Genomic DNA, 21,254 nt, shown 5'->3' on the forward strand with positions numbered 1-21,254 from the left:
TTGTAACAGAAGGACTTTCAAGTCGTGCTGGACTATGAGGAGGTAATCACCTTAGAAAACTTGTCATGTTTCTATCGGGGTGAGGAGTTTGATCCCACAGTTATGAGGATGATAATAATATGCCCAAAGTGCTAGAAGACCAATTCTTTCTTGACTGGGGAGAGGATCTCGCAATCGTGAGGGCAAGTAGTAATATTAAGAAGACTAAAAATCCGATGGGATAATAATAAGAATAGCGAGAATTCTCATTATAAAAGTCTAGTCATGTCCGGACTAAGGAGAGGAAATCGATCGTTGATAACTAGCATTCTGACATATTATGTTGACTCTTGTATTTGTTATATTTATCTTTCACGTATTATTAATTGTTTATTTATATCATGCTTTACTCGTTAAGATGTATTTTGAGCTCATTATAATTTTTTCCTAAAACTTGATATTATTTCATTATTTTATAAAAAATAAGTCATGGATTTGAGTCCTTTATTTAGATCTGGAAAGATTTGAACATTTGATGGAGATCTGGAGTTATTTGGATCACTCATTTATATTAAAAATATCTCAACCATCCATAGAGATCATCACCATCCAAGTACAAGAGAGCTTTTCATCCAGATCTCAATGATCTTGGTCGGTGATCGAGATCAATCAACAGTTCAAGCCCTCAATTTGGTTGAGCTTGATTCACATTGTAGTTCACTTAATTGAAGATTGATACAATTCATAGGAGTTCAATCAAGACGGGTTCAGCCCTCATCTCATCCGGTCAAGCCACCTCCTAATGGATCCAAGCAAGATCTAAGAAGGGACCCCAATCCGGATCCAAGATCCACAAGAGACGACACAATTACAATCCAAAGCTGGATCCAGAAGAGAGCCTAATTGCAGTCCGAAATCCACCAATTGCAAGTCATTTTCTTCTAATGGATCCAATCCGGATCCAAGAAGTGGAGCTCCATCAACCCGGATCCAAAAGCCCATCCAAGTCAAGCCAAATGGATCCGGATCTTCTTCTCCACCCAAAACCCAAAAACCCGGATCCAGCTACAAGCTAGAATCGGCACGGTAATCTTCCCCAAAAAACTCTCCTCAATCAACACTCCCAGCGCAAGTCCACAGCCATCTCTCCGTCTTCAATCGGCCGGCGGCTTCATCGATCTCTCTATCGCCGGCAGATTGATCCTTCCCTCATTCCTCATCACTCATCCTCGCTGGAGGGCCTAAAAACCCGACGCCCTTCTTCCCCAAGCCAAGGCCAACCTCCCCCATCGCCCTTTCCTCACCACCGGAGTTTCTTCCCCGCAATTGGAGCTATCTCCTCCTCATCCATTCGGCCGGACATCTTCCTCTTCGTATTCGAAGAGGAGATCTGGCCGCCACTCATCATCTTCGTCTCCCGATTTGGAGAGCAGAGCTCATATCACGCCACCTCCATTGGAAGTCTCCGATCCGAGGCGTCTCCACCTTCTCCGGCCACACTCCACCTCTCCTCTTCAGATTCGAAGAGGAGAGTCCGTCTTCATTCCATCGGGCAGTCCTCAGCCCCTCCCCTCTTGGGTTTTGAAGAGGAGAATCTGCTACTCTTTCCGCAGTGAGTTATGGGATTCCGGAGATCAATCCGCAGCTACTTTTCTCTCCAGATACAGAGAGGACAATCGATCTTCATCCGCCGGCGAGTTTCCATCGGAGAGCTTAGGGATCCTAGCTCTTCCGCGCCATACACCCTTCTGGATCCGGAGGGGGCAACATCATTCATTTCCGGCGGCCATCACATCATCCATTCTGATCGAGGAAGAAGCTCCGTCCGCAAGCTTGGGTTCATCTGTCAGATGTGTTGGGAATGTGTTGATTGTTGGTGTCTTTTTTGTGTGTGTTGAGTTAATATGGTTCCCAGGTTTAAGTTGCATGCATTTGGCTTACTTACATTCATTTTTTCAAAAGTCAATCCGGACACCCCATATGGCTGCCCCACAGCCGTTTATAGAGAAAAATCAAGAAGCCAAGCAGGTCACATGACCTGGTAGGAGGATATTTCTCTCAGTTTTGTCCGGAATTGACCCTTGTCAATTTTTACAAATCTAACACGTTGTGAGTAACTCGGCTATGCAATGGGAGCTACTTACTTAGATTCATGCCGTTTAGGTGTTTGATGAAATATTTCTTTCACTAGTTAGGTTTTAGTTGACAACAATTTATCAAAAGACGTATTTAGATTTTTGAATTTATCAAAAGGTGCATATATATTATTTTGACATTTATCAAAGGGCGCACCTTTTTATAGTATTCTTCTCATTCTACTCTCTTGATAAATTTAACTGATTTTTTTTTTCTTTTCTTTGTTATTTCTCTCTTCTCTTTCTTCCTATGCATTCAATGTATCTTCTCTTTCTTGTTCTCTTTTTTATCTTCTCTTTTTTTTTCTCAACCATGTTATAAGAGATCAGACCCACGTTGGGCCTGATCTCTCTTCATATCAGACCCAATGTGGGCTTGATATGGGAAGATATCAGACCCAACATCAGAAAAAAAAAAGGAAAAAGGAAAAAAAAAAAAAAGAGATTTAGGTTTTTCAAAACCTCTGGTCTACCACTAAGAATGTTAAAAAAAACAATGGAGAGGATATTTAGACTCCTTGTAATTTTAGAAATCCACAGGAACCAAGAGGAGATGACGAGTTGCTTGGAACCAAGAGGTTTAAATATTTAAGATTTTTTTTACAAAAACGATAGAGGAATTGAGAGAGATGTCTTACTAAAATACAAGTAGGATGGTTGAAATAGAGGAGAGCGTCAGATATTTTATATGACCATAAAATACCTCTAAAACTTAAAGGAAAGTTCTACAAAGTTTCAGTTAGACTTGTTAGTTGTATTGAGCTAAATGGTTGGGCTATGACTCGAGCACATGAGCAGAAGATGCAAGTTGCAGAGATGAGAATGTTAAGGTGAATGTGTGAACGTACGAGGATAGACAGAATAAGAAATGAGAACATTAGAGAGAAAGTCAGAGTTGCATCTATTGAGAGAAAACTCTGAGAGACATATTTAAAATAATACAGGTATCTACTTAGACTATCAATAAATACTCTAGTTAAGTGCTGTGAAACTATGACAAACACACATATCAAACGAAGAAGAGGGAGATCAACAAAGACTTAGTTAGCAACAATAAAATAAGATAAAATTTATTTAGGTATAGATGTTGCTATAGTATGAGATATAGCTCAATGACATAAAAGAATTCATATAGCCGACCTTATCTAATAGGACAAGGTTTGGTTGTTGTTGTATGTTTCTTTTTAAATTTTTTGATTTCAAAGTAAAACCAAATTCATTTCATTTAGGTGAATTAATGATATGCTAATGATTAAGTCCGTAATATTCAAACTCTTCACACTTTGTATGAGCAGGAGATTATGGGAGTTTTCAATGTGCCCCAAGGATCACTGAGTCTTTGTTCCTACAAGGTTATGATCATAATAATTGTGATGTACTAAATCGCTACTTGTGCTGAAATTATTGGATGGGTTATCAAATTTTGGTTGGACATTGCTTTTGAACCTAAATAATATTTTACCTTGATTTTGCTTGTTGAACACATCTTTATTTTGTTTTTGGCCATGAGATGTTTCGACGCTACATTAGATGTGACAATTTTTCATTTTAGAGCGAGAACAGCAAGATTAAACTCGTTTACTATTCCTGTTATACAAATTTAAATCTTGTATATTGGTGGGAAATCTTTTGAACTTAATTGCTCGCCATTTAATCAAGCCACTGTTGTTAATCTTTCAAAAGAATGAAATAGTGAAACAGTAAAATGATACTAGTTAATTCTTCGTGTAGTTGTGATTGAAATAAATGCTTCTACTTATTTGTAAATTATCTGAAAAAGAATGTGATTTATAGGAACAGCATAAGGAATAGCTTTCATATCAACAAAACTTCCCTCAAAATTATTGCTTAACATGTTTTTCTCTGTTTGGATCAATAGATTGATTGGTTTATTCAGCTTGTTTTGTTTTCCATTCCATCCTGTTTGATCAGGGCCTTTTGTCTTTTCGAACATGTTCGATTCACTTTGTCTTTTCGAACTCATTCGATTAACTTGGCGTGTCTTGTTTGGCCTACCTAGCCAACTTGCTTTGCAGAATCCTTCCTCTCTTGCTTAATTCTACTAGTCTATGTCATGTGTTGCATGATTGATTGGATTAGTTCGTTCGGTTCACTTATCTTTTTCAATTTGTTAATTGTAGATCTATTTTGCTCAATCAAACTAGTTCACATGACGCAATCAACTTGATTGATACTTTAATTCACTCAATCCGTTTGTTCACTCAGCTTGCTCGATCCGTCATTCAGATTGATCCACCCAACTCAGCCCATCAGTTCTACTTGAATCATACAACCCATATGGTGTGCTTGACCTAATGGCCCCTTAGATTAAAAAAAAACTGTTTTGCTCGTCTATGATATTGTTTTGCTTGTCTACTTGAATTACAGCATTGAATAGAATAAGAAAAAGAATTTCCTAGTAAAACAAAAATAGAAGAGTAATTACTTTCCATACAGATTAATCAATGATTATTTCTTAGAATCGTAGCTCCCTGAAAATTAACATTTCATAGAATCTTACAATTGATTTCACTCCCTCTCAGTTTCCATGTCCTCTCTCTCTCTCTCCATCAAATTTGATTGATCATAGCTCCTAGAACTGGAGATTACTAAGGTAATGGATCTAATTTTTTTTTTTTTTTTTATTGATGATAGCCCACTACTATGATGCTACCCTGAATCTGGCCTTGCCTTCCTTCAAGCTTGAAAGCACAAGTGTTTGTGAATCGTATCTGTAAAGCACGCCTCTGTCCGCACAACTAATGATTATCAACCGATAAGCTTTTATCACCCGAAGTGCAATGCAATGTAGTTGCCTTTTTGGGCTAATAAATAAAACTTTTCAAAATGACACCACTGTTCCAAACATCCTACTGAATACTCTAATTTACTGAGTGAAATATAGTGTAGCAATTACTTCATCTATCTATCGTATAGCTTAGCTACCAATGAACCTTTGCATTCACACACACAAGCTTATGGTCCACCCCTAGATTTCCTACCGTGGCTTACTAGCATGACCAGATTGGCTGTATATTTGTGTATTCACTAGTCTGGTGGACAATGGCTTATGCATGCTAGGGATTATAATGCAAGATATGATGACTAAAATGATGCACAAAGTCATCTGTGAAGTTGATTTTCTAAACTGATCGCTTGAATAAAATTGATCGCCATTCTACTAAAGAACCTGTACACCATCAGCTTTGGTAGGAACCGAGGCAGCGCTCTTGAGTACAGGAAGTTGATCTACATGCCTATATCTCCATCAGTAGTGACTTTGGTTTCACAGTACCACAGAGGCCGCTTGAAGCACCGTGAGATATCCAACAATGAATCAACTATGGCTGACATTCACACACTGTTAAGTTGCTGGAGTTCTTGCGAGATAACAACAATTTGGCAGCAAATGAAACAGTGGATCCTTGCGATATTAAGCTTCTTGGGCAACCTGCGTATAAAGAGAATGTGGGCTGGTTAGGCATCCTAAAATCTGATTTAGTTCCCTCTTCAAAGTAATATTTGGTAAGAATTGTAACTTGCCTTGCCATTATGTGATGCAATACATACAAGAATTGATGAAAGCCGATGATCAGATGCTCCACTGATTTCGGCTCCCATCCTCATAACATTTAACAGATATGACAGAGCTTCGTCGGTTATAACTTCACCAGGAACCATGACTGGAATACCAGGTGGGTATGGGCATATCAACTCGCCACAGATCTCTCCGAGGCTTTCGCTAATGCTTACTCTCCTTTTTTTGGCAAAAAATGCATCCCTAGGACTGAGTTGCATGGAACCATATGTAGTCAGATCTGGAATTAGAACTCCATTCTCCACACCAGATTGTAGATTGCTGCCTTTAAAGAATTTAATGGAAACTGTTTTAAAGCCGGAAATAAGCCTCTCAACATCTTTCCTAGTTGTACCCAAGTTGACTGCGAATGTTAAGGATTTGCTTCCTACGAGTTCAGGTATTATGTGATGTCCTTCCCAGAGTTCCTCGTCAGCCAAATAGCCTGACATATGGAGCTGAGATACTCCAAGAGTGATGCGCAAGGGATCAATAGCCGGAAAACCAGAGACAAAACAAGAAGACTCCAGCAAAGATACCCCTGGAATTTTTCTTATTTCATGTTTTGCGAGCAAGGACAAGGCCAAGGCATTCGAAAAAATTGTATCTGGCTTTTCTTCTATCTGAGCTCTTGCAGCATCTAATGATGCAAGTAACAGATAACTTGGGCTGGAACTCTGCAGAATTTGAAGGCATTTGGTTATCCTCTCCCTGTCTATAAGGTTTCCAGATGCATGCAACATAGATGACTGTGTGAGAGAGGATAGAACCTTGTGGGTTGACTGGACAGCCAGGTCTGCACCCTGTTCGAGTGCAGTGCTCGGGAAGTTTGGATGAAACCGAAAATGAGCACCATGAGCTTCATCCACTATAACAGGAATACCTCGTGAGTGACAAAGTTTCATGATCTCACTCAAATTAGAGCATATGCCATGGTAAGTAGGCGAAGTTACTAAAACTGCAGCTGGAGCTTTTCTGCCCCCCTCCAATTCTTTTATGGCTGTCTCAACTTGTGTTGGTGTTACTCCACCAGCAATGTCCCAGTGAGAACTATATTCTGGTAGAATGTACTTTGGCATCGCACCAGACAGTATGAGACCCGAGGTTGCAGAAATATGAGAATTCCGTGGTAGAATTAGTACATCACCCGGACAACAAGTAGCCATTATGGACGCTTGTATGCCACAAGTGGTGCCTCCAACAAGAAACCAAGTCTCAGATGCACCAAACAATTTTGCTGCTTTTACCTGAGCATCTAAAATTGCACCTTTTGGAGAGAATAAATCGTCCAACTCAGGGAGTTCTGGTAGATCATGTGTAAAAGTTCCATGACCAATAAGATCAGACAATCCATATGGAGCTGCTTTCCCCCTGTTATGTCCCGGGAAGTGAAAGCAAGCGACATCCTCTTCTGCAGTAGCTTTCAGGGCGTCAATCAAAGGTGCATCAGTTCTCTTGGTCAATATCGATGAATCATCTAAAGTATCAGGATCTGATATTCCTTCAACACTCATTAATGTTACACATTTCTTCCTTCTATGCCTCAACAACCTTTCCTGCCAGAGATTCAGAAGATTTGTAAGTAAAATTTTGATTCCTGGCTGTTGTTGACTTTGGCATGAACAAATGAACATTTCTGATCAAACCATTTACAGATCAAAGAATCATTGGAAATGCACAATTTAGCTTAACTTAAAAGGGAGTGCAATTGTTGCTCATTTCCATCCCTTACCAGGAGTTTAACACGACAATATCATGAGGTGTTGGATGTAAAATAGAAACCTAATAATTGAATGAACTTCATGGAGCACTTGCCCTGGCCTAAAAGTCGTAGACAAATCACATTATCCTCTGTCTTTGTGCTTGTTTTTGCTTTCTTTCTTCATACGCTTTTTGTCATCACTAGTTCATGAATCTAGGATAGTTCTCTTTTTTTGTGATATTTAACATTTTCTGTTTTCTTGAAAGAAATTGTAATCACTTGTATAATGTTTAAATTATAAGATTACAAAATCAAATAGATGAAATACAAGATTATTTAATATTGATAGCTGATGAAATAAAGTTCTCTGACTGGATGCTCTCAATATTGGCATTTCAGAAATATCATTTTAGTTCCAGTTTTAACTCGAAATGAGCAGAAAAATTGGATACTGTATAGAATGATAACATTGACTTCAGCTGAAGAACTCTCACATGCATTTTATCAAACATGTACAAGACTTGACTAAACTTAATTTTGAATATAGCTTGATTCATTCAAGAACAGAAGGGCCACATTAAAGCAATCCAAAAGTTTTGCAAAAATACAAAAAAAAAAATTTTAAATCGACTGATTTAGACACTAAGAAGAAGAGAATTTTTCTAGCTCAAAATCAAATAAGTAGAAAAATCGGATGGTATAAAGAATGATAACATAGACATAAACAGAAAATCCTCACACGTGCATTTTATCAAACACATACAATAAATGGCAGTTTAAAATAGGAACAAATAGTTTATTCATTCAACAAGAACAGAAGGGCAAATATTAGCGTAATCCAATAGGTTTTAAGGGAAAAAAGGTCTTTTACAATGTGGATTAGAGGAAGAATAGACAAAGAGGAACAGAGACTGAAAGGGGGCGTACAGCAGAAATTGCAGGCTTCCACTGCTGAGAGATCAAACACCTTTGGTTATTTAAACACTCATGGAAGTTAGATACCTACAAAAGCATCAGAAGGAACAATTAAACATCTCGATTGCAGAAACAAAACTCAGGTTTTTTGTGGCATTTAAAGGGAGAGAACGCACGGACGGGAGAAGATCTGAGGCTGGATGAGAAATCACAGAAGATGTGTGCGCCCAGATGAACATGGCCATGGATGGGCGTCGACGCTGTTGAAGTAGCAAAAAAACGTCAAGGAAACATAGAGAAAGAGAAAGAAACAGCAATGTGAAAACACAAAGAAACATTGCGCGTTTAGATCCCGATACTCACCGGAAGTAGCCGGAGGCCGGCCTTCGATGCTGGAAGGGAGAGAAGAGCGAGGTCGCCGGCGACGGCGAGACCGCGAGGATGTAGATGTAAAAGGCTGAGCCGGAGTGGACCCTCTGGGCCGAATCTGCCCGGCCCTTTAAAGATAGTGGACTGGACGACGAAGACAATATCGCCACCTGGCGAGTGATGATTGGATTTACTACTGGGACCGCCAAAAAATGTCTCAGCTGCACAGTTGTTAGCTTCTCATTAGTTTATTCTTCATTACATAGACGCAATTAAGACATAATGATTATTTGGCATGCGGTAGTAAATTAGTTAGATTTAAAGGATTTTTAATTAAAAGTATTATTCTTATTTTGATGCTAACATTAAAATGCTATTAATAATAATATTTTAAAAAATTGAGATGTTTAATTTTCTAAAGGAGAATTATCTTGCTTTAGTGGTAGTGCTAGTCAACTTCTATTGGGATGCTAATATTGAAGTTTGAGCATTAACAAAAATATAAATTAATATTTTTGTATTTATTATTATTTCATTCCTACAATTTGTTAGTGTCCCTACTGAAAAGTCTACAGCCCCATCACTATTTGTCTTCGTTCAGTCTTCAAAGTTCAACCTCAATATTTTTCTTTCATTCATCCAAAAAAAAAAAAAAAAAACAAAAAAACAAAATCAAGAGTGTAACACGAGGTGACACATCGACAACATAGATAGCGAATGACAACAACAGATGCATTGTATTTGTTGAGCAAAACCCTAGTTAATAACTGGTGGCTTAGGAATTTGTAGTGGAGTTGAATATCTGCACTTGCATTGAGGAGTCTTTATCATTCTATTTGGATGATATATGCCTAAAAGCAAGGTTGTTTTTATCAAGTGTATGGTAAAAGATCTGGTGCTTCCTTTCATGTCCTTGTCAGTCGATATTAGAATTAACATGAAAAAAATAACTAATGATAATTGAGAAGGTAAATGAATAGGATGAGTTACACATGGTGTAAGCATTTACGTCGCACAAGTCCCAAGATTCGACTCTTTAACCTCAAATGATAAACCTTTATCTATTTATCATCTCAGTTATACACACATATTTTAAAAATTATCAAAGAGCTCACTAAATTTTAGTATTTATTAAAAGACATTTTTAAAAAAATATTTTTTATTAAAAAAACTATAGATTTATATATATAATTTCATGGCTTGGCCTCGTGGCTGGCCGAATCGCTAAGTCACACGACATGTCATTGGCCGTGGGTCAAAGATATTTTTAATAAAAAATAAAAATAAAAAATGGTTCAGCGTTTGATAAATATAATACCCATTTGAATATTTGATCATTTTAGAAGCTTACATGGGTCTTTTGGTAAAATGCCTTTCAAATAAATGGATTGCAAGTATTTACGAACTAAATTAAACTTCTAGACTAAGGGCATCCACCATCATAAAACTTCTCTATGAACTCCTTTGTTATTATACATATCCCTCCACTATAAAAAAAATCTCTCAATAACTCCTTTATTGATCTTATACTTTTCATTATATATATTTCTTTCACCTTTCTATTCTACATTATATATAATTAAATTTTAATAAAATTTAAATTCACAACTTATTAATCTCAAATAACATTAATAATTAAAAAATACATAAATATTATAGTAAATGTATAAAAATTAATAAATTATTTTCCATTGATGATAACCGTAGCGTGCCTAGATATACTCAACCAAGTCGGCTCGAAGTTGATGATACAGTTGATTATCACGTAGTTCACAATTTCTTCGGATGTATTCTTGAAATTCTTGTGTGAAACCTTAAAATATTTGTAATGGAGGATCTCCTTCATCATCCGACCAATTGAATACTGTTAGTATTAGCCCTAGTACCAATTATGAGATGATTGACAATGACACTTTTTGTATCATATTTTACTTATTAATAAAAGACAACATTGTTTATTATATTACTTCAGTTCAGTGTCGAATGAATAAGTATAATAATGTTCTAGGATAGTAGACTCTAGTCTACAACATATTAATTGGTTGAATTGATAGTAGGATGTTGTGGATATATCGAACACTACTCTTAACTATTTCTAGTCATGCATTAATATACAAGAACAATATTAATGTGTTGAGACTATCATGTTGGTCAATGGATTACTTAATCCGACAAGTTATGGATATGAGATATTAGGTTAGCACATGAGTATATATATTAAAAAATATGTACTGAATGACCCGCCATGAGAATGTTTTATGAATCGTTATATGAGTATCATAAGCATTCTCATGTGACTATTATTATGAATAGTCCTTAGATCTGAAGTCACTACGGTTCCCTAGATAAGGAGTTGTATACTTTGTTATCGACAAACGTCATCTATAACAGGGTGGATCATAAAGTCGATCACTGGGTATACAATAAATTATGTGGAGGGATATGCGTGATGTAGATGAGATTTATCTCTTCTATATGATGGAAGTGATATCTGTGGGCCCCTTGATTAGTAGGACACAAGAATGTATGACTATGCTTAAATGAGTCAATATGTGATATTGAGCTTATTTGATTAAGTGTGTCTACTTAGAGATCAAGAAACACAAAGATTGATAAAAGAATGACACGGTTTATGCCTCATTGATCAATCTAGATATCAAGGATAGAAGGATTGAGTCATACAAGATAATAGGCACAGAAAGGTTAAATCGGATCTCAACATTCTTACCACTTAGGTAGCAATGATGTCTTGCTAGATGTCACTCATTGTATATGTGTCTAAAATAGTTTTAGAGACATCGCCAACATTGTGAGAACTTATTGGGTTACACACAAATAACAAGTTGATTTGGAGATGAGCTCATATGATGGATCATTGAAATAAGCCTAATTCAAATTGGACTCATTGAGTTAGACTCAAATTGGATCCAACTATATTAGACTCATTGAGTCAATTGGATTGATGATTAATGAGTTAAACTCATTGAGTGATTTAATGAATTTGAGTTCATGAAGAAAGAGGAGTGCTCAATTTGAATTACTCATGCATTGGATGAAGAGTGGATAATTTGAATTGCTCATGCATTGGATTTATTAGATGAAGATAAATATTAATGTCAATTATGGCAATTGACATTAAGGCAATTTCATGAATGAATAAAAAGGGGTTTGTGGATTCATTTTCATGATGAGACGTTGGTTCTTGCTCTTCTTCTTCTCCTCTCTTCCACTCTTAGCCGAATCTTTCAAAGAGGTTGCTTGCACAACTTTTGGTTGATTTTCTTCACAACTTTTAAGTTTGTGAGACAAACGAAGATTTATTCGTGTGGATACTGTAGAGGCGCAATCACTTGATCGCATTGAGATCCACATCTAAAGAAATGTTGTTGTCGGGATTGCGAAGGGCACACAACAAAGATATACCTTTTAACAAACCTATGGCTTCCTTCGCATGGATCTTTTGGATAGAAACTTATTTTTTTCCGCTGCACTTTTCGACGTGTTTAGCGCTATAGTTCCTTATAAATACTGCATCTTCCTCATTTTTCAATAATCATGTTGTACAAAATAATGCATGTATATATAATGTCCTTCAAATTATCCTTATACCAAAATCGTCTTAACCCTCTTATCATTGCCCATCAAGATTGGAGCACCCTAAATGTCCGCTCAACATCCTTTCTCATGACCTCTTGTCGTTCCTTAAACATTTTTCTCTTGGGATCCTGGGGGCATGGAAAGCTCTTGACGAAAGTAGCCCATTTTAGATAGATTTCATCAGTCAGATAGTATCATTTTGTATATTGTATATTGTTAACCGTAAAATTAACCTCAGGTGCATTTTCTTGTAAGACGTTGTTGAATAAAGGTTATACGTTAAGCACGTTGATATCATAACGTGATACTGCAAATCCCAAAAAAAGGCGAGCCATATCTATAAGTCCGCAGACGCGACTACTTCAAGTACAATTGTTGGGACGTCATCATCTCTCCAAGTAAATTAGCCTTTCCAAGCATTGGGATAATTTTTTCACTACCAATGTATACAATCAAGACCACCCAACATACCAGGGAAGCTGTATCTCTGCTAGCTTATGCATTTCAGGCAAGTGATGGATATCAGTAGCATTAGATCTTCTCAAATTTTGGGCCCTGAACATTTCAATTATACATTGACAGAAGTTATTTCAACAATTTGTAGGTACTCATTATAATGATCAACAAAGACTCCATACGCCAATTAACGGATAACCGTTGTGCATTTCTGAAGTGGCGATAAACCTTTTTTTCCCGTCGCATAGACCTTCGATTGAAAATATTCTGAATGATTTTTTAAGACATCGACTATACGAAAAAATAATCATCTTTGCATTCGGAATCGACGTCGGAATATATTATCAGGATATATTGGCTCATCAGAGAAGTAATCATTAAAAAGACAAGTATATTCGACTTCATGATCCCGATTCAAATACTTTCTCTTTTGTATTTTACTAGAAGAACTTTAAGCTTTTTCACGTATTGTTTGTTGCTGCTCATATAGTCGGAGCATTATTTATTCATCTATATCTTCTGTATTTTCTATCAATTCATTTCTTTAGAATTTATAAAACATAAATCGATCTAAATTTTTCTCTATTTAAAATAAATCAAGATATTATTAGTTGAAAAAAAATAGAGAATTGAGAAGCTAATAAGAAAAATGAAAGGGTGAGAAAATATATTTATAAATAAATTTTAAAATAAAAATTAATAGTTGAATAATGACTAAAAAATAATTATCGTTCAACATAAAAATTAACATTTCTTTTTTATATTTTAATATTTATATTTTTAAATAAAAATAAAATTATTTAATAAATAATTTTTTAAAAAAATAATGGCTCCATCCTCATAATTAACGAAAAACGCTCCCTCCCACTGAGAGGAGGCACCTCTGGTCAATCCACATCGCCATGAGAACTCAAAGGATGCTCTAAAACCTGCACGATACGGATTTGCCACTTTTAACTTAAACCAAGAAATCGATATCTTTAATATTAATTGATAATATGCCTTACTAATTTTTAGGTATTTTTTACTTAGATTTATAAATTTATCAGTTAGATGCTATATAAATTTTATATTATTTTAAAAACAAAATTTTGAACATGATTTTAAATGGTCTTTTAATTTGTATTATGTTTCTTTTTAAAATTTCCGATTCCAAAGTAAAACCAAATTCATTTCCTGCTACATAAATTAAAAAAATTTTAGCCCAAAATATTCCGAAGCCGCCGCTGACGAGCATGACGTCACTTCTGCTCGCCGTGGCGTCACGAATGCGACCGCAAATTAGGATGCACCGAATCCAAAATTTTTATTAATTCCATTAACTCGGTTGCCAAAAATGGATATGAGTGGCATTTTGGGGAATCGTGTTTCGCCCTCTTACTTCAGGCTCCAATCATTTACTCGCCCAGGGGGAGGAGGATGACGCCTCTGCGGCTGCGGCGGCATCAGCAACCGAAGTCGGTGAGGTCATAACGAGCAAAAAGACACCGCATTTGGTAGGATTGATTGCGTCGCCGGTTTCTTCTTCTTCTTCTCCATCTGTGAGTCCTTCCTGTTTCAGATAGATCTTGCAATTTGTACCCATTTTTGAACTTTCTTATAGGTAAATCCATCTCTGAAGGTAGGATGGAGGGGAAATTTTGATTTTCCATCTCTTTTGTGGGTTTTAATTTTGATTTTGCGTATAGGTAAATCCCATAGTTAGTGGGATTAGGCTTGGTTGTTGTTGTTGTATGAGTAAATCCCATAGTTACTTCATGTGAAATAGGGATTTCAATTTGGGAATTGTGGGTGGTTTGTTGTCGAGTCTAGCTAGTTGATAATCACTGTAACCTCCATGGTTCCCGGCTTTGAATTTCTAGTTGTCATTGGGAAACATCAGAGCACTAAGAGTTTAGATCATCTGTTTGTTGAATGAATCTCCCATCTTTCGTTGAATTAACATAGGAATAATTGATGGTAAAACGGGATGCCTTATTTTTGGATGATAAGAATGGCTACAGAAAAGATTTAGAATCAAAGGTATGTTCCGAATGTTGGATTTTTCAGAGAATACAAGGTGTTGTTACAAGTATTATCTTATTGTTTTCACAAGGCCATGGTTTAAAATTTCAAGTAGTTCTGACTGGTACTGGTGAACGTTACTATTCCACTGACTGGCATGTGAAACTTGTCGATACAAATTGATCCCAGAGATTGGTCAGCTGACGAGGTTACTTTGAGCAACACTACTAGTTCTTTGAGGCTTCTGTGAGGTTAGGCTTTGTCGAAGGACCTCATGAGGCTTTCTTGAGGCTTCCAGGAGTTGGAGGCCATCAGCAGGACCTTTTGCAAGGTCTTTTGTAAGTAAGGGTTCCACAGTTGGCTTCCTCGAGTATCCCATGAAACAGCCGCAAGTTGGAAGTCAGTGAAATCTTCAATGAGGTTCCTCTCCCCTTCTTCCGTCATCAATTCCTCCTACTGATTGGTGCAATTAGCTCCACTGGGATATGCCGTTGGCACTAGGGGCACATCTCCTTCCGACTGAGGATCAATGCCTCAACATGGAATGTGATTTCAAACTTTGCATAAGACGTGAGGTTTATGTAGACAAATTCATTGAGGAGAAAAGTTATACTAGGTAACGATAAGACAAAGCAATCCTAGAATGGTAGAGGATTTGAAACAAGTAGGTTACTAGTGGCATGAGAGATGTTGAATCAATCTTTTGTTTGTAAACATGTGGCAAAAAAGGCGAAATCGCTCGCCCCCAGTGCCCCCGCCGCACCCGAACCCAGGTCATCATGAGGGAGGTAAATCACGACAGTCGAGAGGGCAAGTGGTGGAAAACAAATATCAGTAAAAAATCTTTTGTTTGTAAACATGATCAAGGAAAAGGCAGTGGACACTACTTAGCTTTTAGGATCAGAAAGTTAAATAGGATGAACGACACTAATCCAATTATTGCCGTTCTTCTAATTCAAAATCCAATTTAACTGGAGTTTGAAATTAAAGGTGAAGAATTTTACTTTGGTTGGCAATAGTACACATGAATTAGACAATTATGACCTGGAGCAAAGATATAGCAAAAAAGATATAAAATTTGACACTAGACATGTTTATGAAACGAGCTCTTTACATCTTATAAATTGACTCGATAAAGGTTTAATGAATTTGTATCATATAAATAAAAATTTTGAAGAGTTTTGATTAGTTTAGATGATTTATCCTCACTTGATATCAACAAAAATATGTTAAGTAGCAGTATTTATATTCTAACACAAATTATGACTGTGAATTCAGTATATCCTGCACTTCTCATATATGTATAAACAGTTAGGCTATCAAATATGTGTTAAGGAGTAAACAACCAATATTAGGAATACTGACTATCGATACTAGGAATACCAACTACAAACTTCTTAATGGGTAATGGCTTCCTCACACTACCGTGATAAAACAATCAATCAGGGTCCTCAAGACAGGTGAGGAAAATTGTGCATTTCCATCTTGAATGCTTATATCTGGAAATCACAGGAATAACTGTGCAATAACAGTTATGGTATACTGGTTTCCAAATCACTCTTGTTGCATAAGTTCATTAGCACTCAAAAGTCATACTTATCTTGGAGATGTAATTTACCTATTAATTCATTAAGGAAAAATGTGAATTTGAACGACTGGAATACCAGATGGACATTCAGATTCTTCTATTATTTCTTATATGAATGCTTAGGCATTAATTATATTCAGCATCCAAGTGCTCTTCAAGTCTTGGCTAGTGGAAGATAAGATGCACAGATCATTGGCTTGGAAATAACGTAGACACATTGCACTCATTTCCAAAAAAAATTAAAAAAATACAACCTTTCAGTTTTTAGTTACCAATCTCTTTTTTTTTTACCTCCTAAAAGAATACTGTCGTCTTGCTATCTGTCTTATGTTTATTTTATGCAATTGTTATCTCATTGTTGCGCCTTTCCATCTGGTCCATACATGCAGATCATTTTCTTCATTGTAATTGGATGTTTAAGGAGATTGTCTGTTGGTTCAAAAGCTCAAGTGATATTCTATTATTTTGTCAGCGAGGGATTCCAATATCTGTTACCCAAAGATAATGAGCAGCCGCAGTTTAATCATGATTAAACAAAATAATCCTCCCAAAGGAAGAAAACATGCTTGTCATGCCTCACCGATATCAGTTCAACTTAATAGCCAACATGATTGTGAAGAACGAATAGGTGGCAATGTATCCTCCATGAGCACTTGTATTCAGACAGAACCTCTCAAATCATCCAGCTTCCTGAAGGACCTTTCTTTGTCACTCAAAAGATCAAGCCCAGTACCTGAACCAGAAAGTCCTCTTTCTCATGTATCAGTCACTGAATTCTCTGAACCTATATTTTCTCGTTCTTCTACATTCTGTGCCAGTATGTACTCTTCATCTGTGAACAGCTCAGAGCCCTGTTCCAAGCAGAATAACTTTCCCTTCCTTCCTCATCATATGAAATGTGAGCAACAAAATTCATCTGTTCAATCCTCAAATTCTCCTCTTCTGTTCTGTGGAGATATTATTGTGGAAAATAACGAAGATGAACACACAGATGACTTGGTGGAAGATTTTCTTAATCTCTCTAGTGATGCTTCAGAGGGAATCATCAGTGGAGAAAACTATGGGAACAGTGTCTTAGCAGTCAGTGAGCAAATGGAATTTCAAATTTTATCCGAACAACTTGGTATAGCTATCACGGATAATGGGGAAAGCCCTGCCTTGGATGTAAGTGTTTTTGAATTTCTATTCTTTTCAAAGATTTTTTTAAATGATTGCACCCTAACAAACTGATTATTACCTCTGCTTAGAAAAGTTAGGTTTTTAGGGGTTACACTCTAGTACTCAATTTCCATTTGGAACCTAATCACATATAAATCAAATTTTCTCTAAGCTTTCACTAGATAGTCACTACTAACTTGTAGCACATTGATAATAATTGATTTGAGTATTTCTAGTGATATAGAGTTGCATAGAGCATAATGGATTGATAAGGTCTAAATAGCCATCCACAAATAGTTGGGACTTGTGATAAACATGGCAGGATGTTGAACATATGACGATGTCAGTATTATGGAGAAACTTACGTGACAATGAAAATGTCAATTAGTATGCCTAATTGGCTAAGAATGGTTCCAACCTGATTCTGTGTTTCTTCATTTAGGACATATACAACAAGCCAGAAATGCCATCTCTTCCACTGTGTTCTAACCACAACCAAAGTGTTCAGTCTTCGAAGCCTCCTGATAAAATCCAATTGCATTCATCGCCTACTACAGTTGTGACTTCATCTGCAAACAAACCTAGATTAAGATGGAGCGTGGAGCTCCATGAGCGATTTGTAGAAGCTGTGGAGAAGCTTGATGGGGCTGAGAGTGAGTAGATTCTTTTATTATAGCTATTTGATAATTTTTTTTGTGTGATTAATTGTATGCAATTTCTCATGCAGAGGCAACTCCGAAGGGGGTACTAAAGCTTATGAATGTTGAAGGCCTAACTATTTATCATGTAAAGAGTCATTTGCAGGTAATTGTATCTGTGTTGTTTCACGAATGAAGTTGGATCCCGCATCATAAGTATTTTATCTGTTATATTTTTCTTATGTTTCTCTAACACGCAGAAATATCGGTTTGCTAAGTATCTCCCTGGGACCAAAGAAGGTAAATTCCTGCACTAATGATAACATAGGTATTTTTATGTTTTATGCATGTTTTATTTTGTATAACAAAAAATATATTCTTAATTTTTTCAAGCTTTAATGAAATTGTTAGTTATACATTCCATCCAGCTAAATCAAGGAATAAAATTCATGTAATCAATTCCAAATAGTTAATCGAGGGATAAGATTCACATAGACAGTCCCAATACTTTGGACTGACATTGCTTGATTAATGAAATCTATGATTAAGTCCAATTTGCCAGACCCTTTTAATACTAAATACTATGGACCACGTGTACTCCTACGTACACAGGAAAGAAAAAAGTTGGATTGAAAGAATGTGGAAATCCTATTCATGACTACCAACTTCTCTAATTTCATCCTTTCTTGTATCTCAATAAGATGTTCTTGATGCTGCACAAGCATGAGTAAATCTCACATAAAGACAAAACTCACAAAGAATTTTTATTAAACTTGGGATAAGATTCATCTACTGCATTGATCTGGTACTTGATCATATAATGAATTCTTTTCACTTGCTCATGAAGACAAAAAGGCTTCCTCCTCCGGAGATACAAAAGCACCCTCAATCAGTGATGATGGTGACTTGGACAAGAGGTATGCCCAGAAAAGAAACTGTGATGCCATGTCCCTCTTCCAAACATGCGCTTGAACTCTTTTCTTACGGTATCTATGCTTGGAAATGAATTATAGGAATATTCAAGTCACTGAAGCTCTTCGGATGCAGATAGAGGTTCAAAAACAGCTCCATGAACAACTTGAGGTAAGCATAAGGTAGTTCGTAACATTGGTGGTGGAATTTAAATGCTCTGGAACTTGATTACTCCATTGACAATATCATGAAAAAACGTTCATGTTTTCAAAAAGGAATTCAAGTTGAATTTTGTCTCCTTAACTACGTATACAACCATGGACTAAGCATGTTAAAAGAAGACATTATTATTGTATCTCGTAATCACAGCATACCTTGAGAATGTAATCACAACATATGCATGCTTATTTCCTCACTTCATGGATACATGGTGGCGCACATCCATCCAATAGTCTAGTGTCAACATTTACTTAGTTCAATATATTAACTTCCTGGTATCTACAATCTCTCTTGCCAAACAACTATTGTATCTTTGTTTGATGCTAATCTGTGTCTATAGATGTTTGTATTATCCTGGCAAGTATCAACAAAATTTCAGATTGTTTTCTATATACTTGTAGTAAAAAACAAGATGGTGTTATGATTTCTTCATTTTTCTTGGGACAACTTATCTGATACGTCATAATCTTAATCTTGCTGAGACAAGGAGGTTAAGATGGTTCTGGGATTTCAAAATGTTAGAATAAGTCATGATCTTCATGTACAATTATATGCTCCTAAAGAAAGATCAAATGAGGAAAAGTTTAATCGAGCTGGAATCAGTTTGTTCAAAGGAGATGTATATAGTATCTCAATTAGATTTTTGGTTGATTAACCAGTCATTGAAGACCTAAAAATTTAGGGCAAAATAATAGAAGAATGAATAATAGTATTGCCCCAAACTAAGCTTCATGGAACTGTTCTATGCCCCCACGGACGTAGCCGAGTTGGTACTCGGGTGGTAAAATTGCATCACATGGAACTCTTGTTCTACAAAGGACAACATACAGTTCGCAATGCGGCGATGCCTGACTTGATCAGAAGTTTACCAACTCTATTGATATGAGAGGAAAGACTTGTATTTTTAGTTTCTTGTTTAAAAATATTGCCTTTGATAGACTATTTATTAGCGATGCTACTATACTTGCACCTCAATCTGAACATGGTCTTTCTTTAGGTCCAAAGAGCACTTCAGTTAAAAATAGAGGAGAACGCAAGGTACTTGCAGAAAATTCTCGAAGAGCAGGCAAAAGCAAACTCTTCCTCCGAGCAAAGGCCAAGCTCAGATTCACAGTTAGAGACAATTCATCTCTCAACAGAGCAACCCAATGCAAGAACCGACTCCACACCATTTAACCCTATGAAGCAAAAGGCAAACGACTTAGATGATGACTCCAAATCCATCAAGGAATCTAAAAGGATCAGGCTGGATTTGTAGCAGGAAAGAAGAAAGTAAATCTCTGCAGTGAAAGTTCCTTGTTGGGACAGCTTTGATGGTCCACACTCTCTACTTGTTTATAAGGATTTGCCTATCATTAAATTTTATTTACATTGATTTCCTAGAATTATCGGTGGGAGTGGGGTTTGAATTGGATTTCTAAGTGATTGTAATTTGTAAATTCTTGTGGAGAATAGAACAAAAAATTAGGATTTGTATTTGCTAAAACTTGCTAATGTTAGCATTCTGGCACTTTTGAATCAGGAGTTGAAAGAAACTTCTGCAATTTTTATTACCTTAGTGACATTTTTGAGAGTGATAATCTCAATGTCGTTCATCAAATGAACTTTGATAATGGAAATGAACTTTTTATGAGAAATATATATATAATTTTGACACCCTGCACATCCTTGTAAGGATGACCATGGGCGATAACTTACATGACCACTTGACACGACTTAATCTTGAATTTTTTAATACCTCTTTCATATGCATACAACTCTCTTCTCTCTCCTACATGCAAGATGTCGCTCTCTTCTCTCTTTTGTATGTAAGGTGGTGTTAATTTTTATAAACCAGCACTAAGGTAGAGTTGGTCTTTAAAGATCAACTCCAATGTGTTGGTGTTTTGGTGTTGGTCTTTAAACACTGACACAAGCACATTGGAGCTGGTTTCTACAAACCAACACCAATATGGTGCTAGTGCTAGACTGCTAGTTTGTATGGTATTGGTTTGTATAAATAAGC

At 36.4% G+C, this 21,254-nt stretch overlaps 2 protein-coding genes across 4 annotated transcripts; one reads left to right on the forward strand and one right to left on the reverse strand.

Annotated features, from left to right (window-relative positions):
• Positions 1-5,246: 5,246 nt before the first annotated feature.
• LOC121996538 (arginine decarboxylase-like) lies at positions 5,247-8,766 on the reverse strand. The gene is made up of 5 exons (XM_042550532.1): positions 8,672-8,766; positions 8,485-8,568; positions 8,321-8,395; positions 5,658-7,247; positions 5,247-5,565 (listed from the first exon to the last, which is right to left on the reverse strand). The coding sequence occupies exons 2-5, from the start codon at positions 8,551-8,553 to the stop codon at positions 5,548-5,550; spliced, it is 1,752 nt and encodes a 583-aa protein (XP_042406466.1). The 5' UTR covers positions 8,554-8,568; positions 8,672-8,766; the 3' UTR covers positions 5,247-5,547.
• A 5,320-nt stretch (positions 8,767-14,086) lies between these two features.
• LOC121996539 (protein PHOSPHATE STARVATION RESPONSE 3-like) lies at positions 14,087-20,802 on the forward strand. Of its 3 annotated transcripts, XM_042550535.1 has the most exons (9): positions 14,088-14,271; positions 16,712-17,220; positions 17,314-17,486; positions 17,923-18,133; positions 18,208-18,284; positions 18,379-18,418; positions 18,966-19,035; positions 19,132-19,201; positions 20,247-20,802. In XM_042550535.1, the coding sequence occupies exons 2-9, from the start codon at positions 16,827-16,829 to the stop codon at positions 20,505-20,507; spliced, it is 1,296 nt and encodes a 431-aa protein (XP_042406469.1). In that variant the 5' UTR covers positions 14,088-14,271; positions 16,712-16,826; the 3' UTR covers positions 20,508-20,802. The 3 variants fall into 3 exon arrangements, with proteins under 3 accessions (XP_042406468.1, XP_042406469.1, XP_042406467.1); XM_042550534.1 differs by having other exon boundaries at positions 14,087-14,271; positions 16,795-17,486; XM_042550533.1 differs by having other exon boundaries at positions 16,712-17,486.
• The last annotated feature ends 452 nt before the right edge of the window (positions 20,803-21,254 follow it).

The sequence above is a fragment of the Zingiber officinale genome, chromosome 6A (genome assembly GCF_018446385.1).
Source record: "Zingiber officinale cultivar Zhangliang chromosome 6A, Zo_v1.1, whole genome shotgun sequence".
Taxonomy (NCBI): domain Eukaryota; kingdom Viridiplantae; phylum Streptophyta; class Magnoliopsida; order Zingiberales; family Zingiberaceae; genus Zingiber; species Zingiber officinale.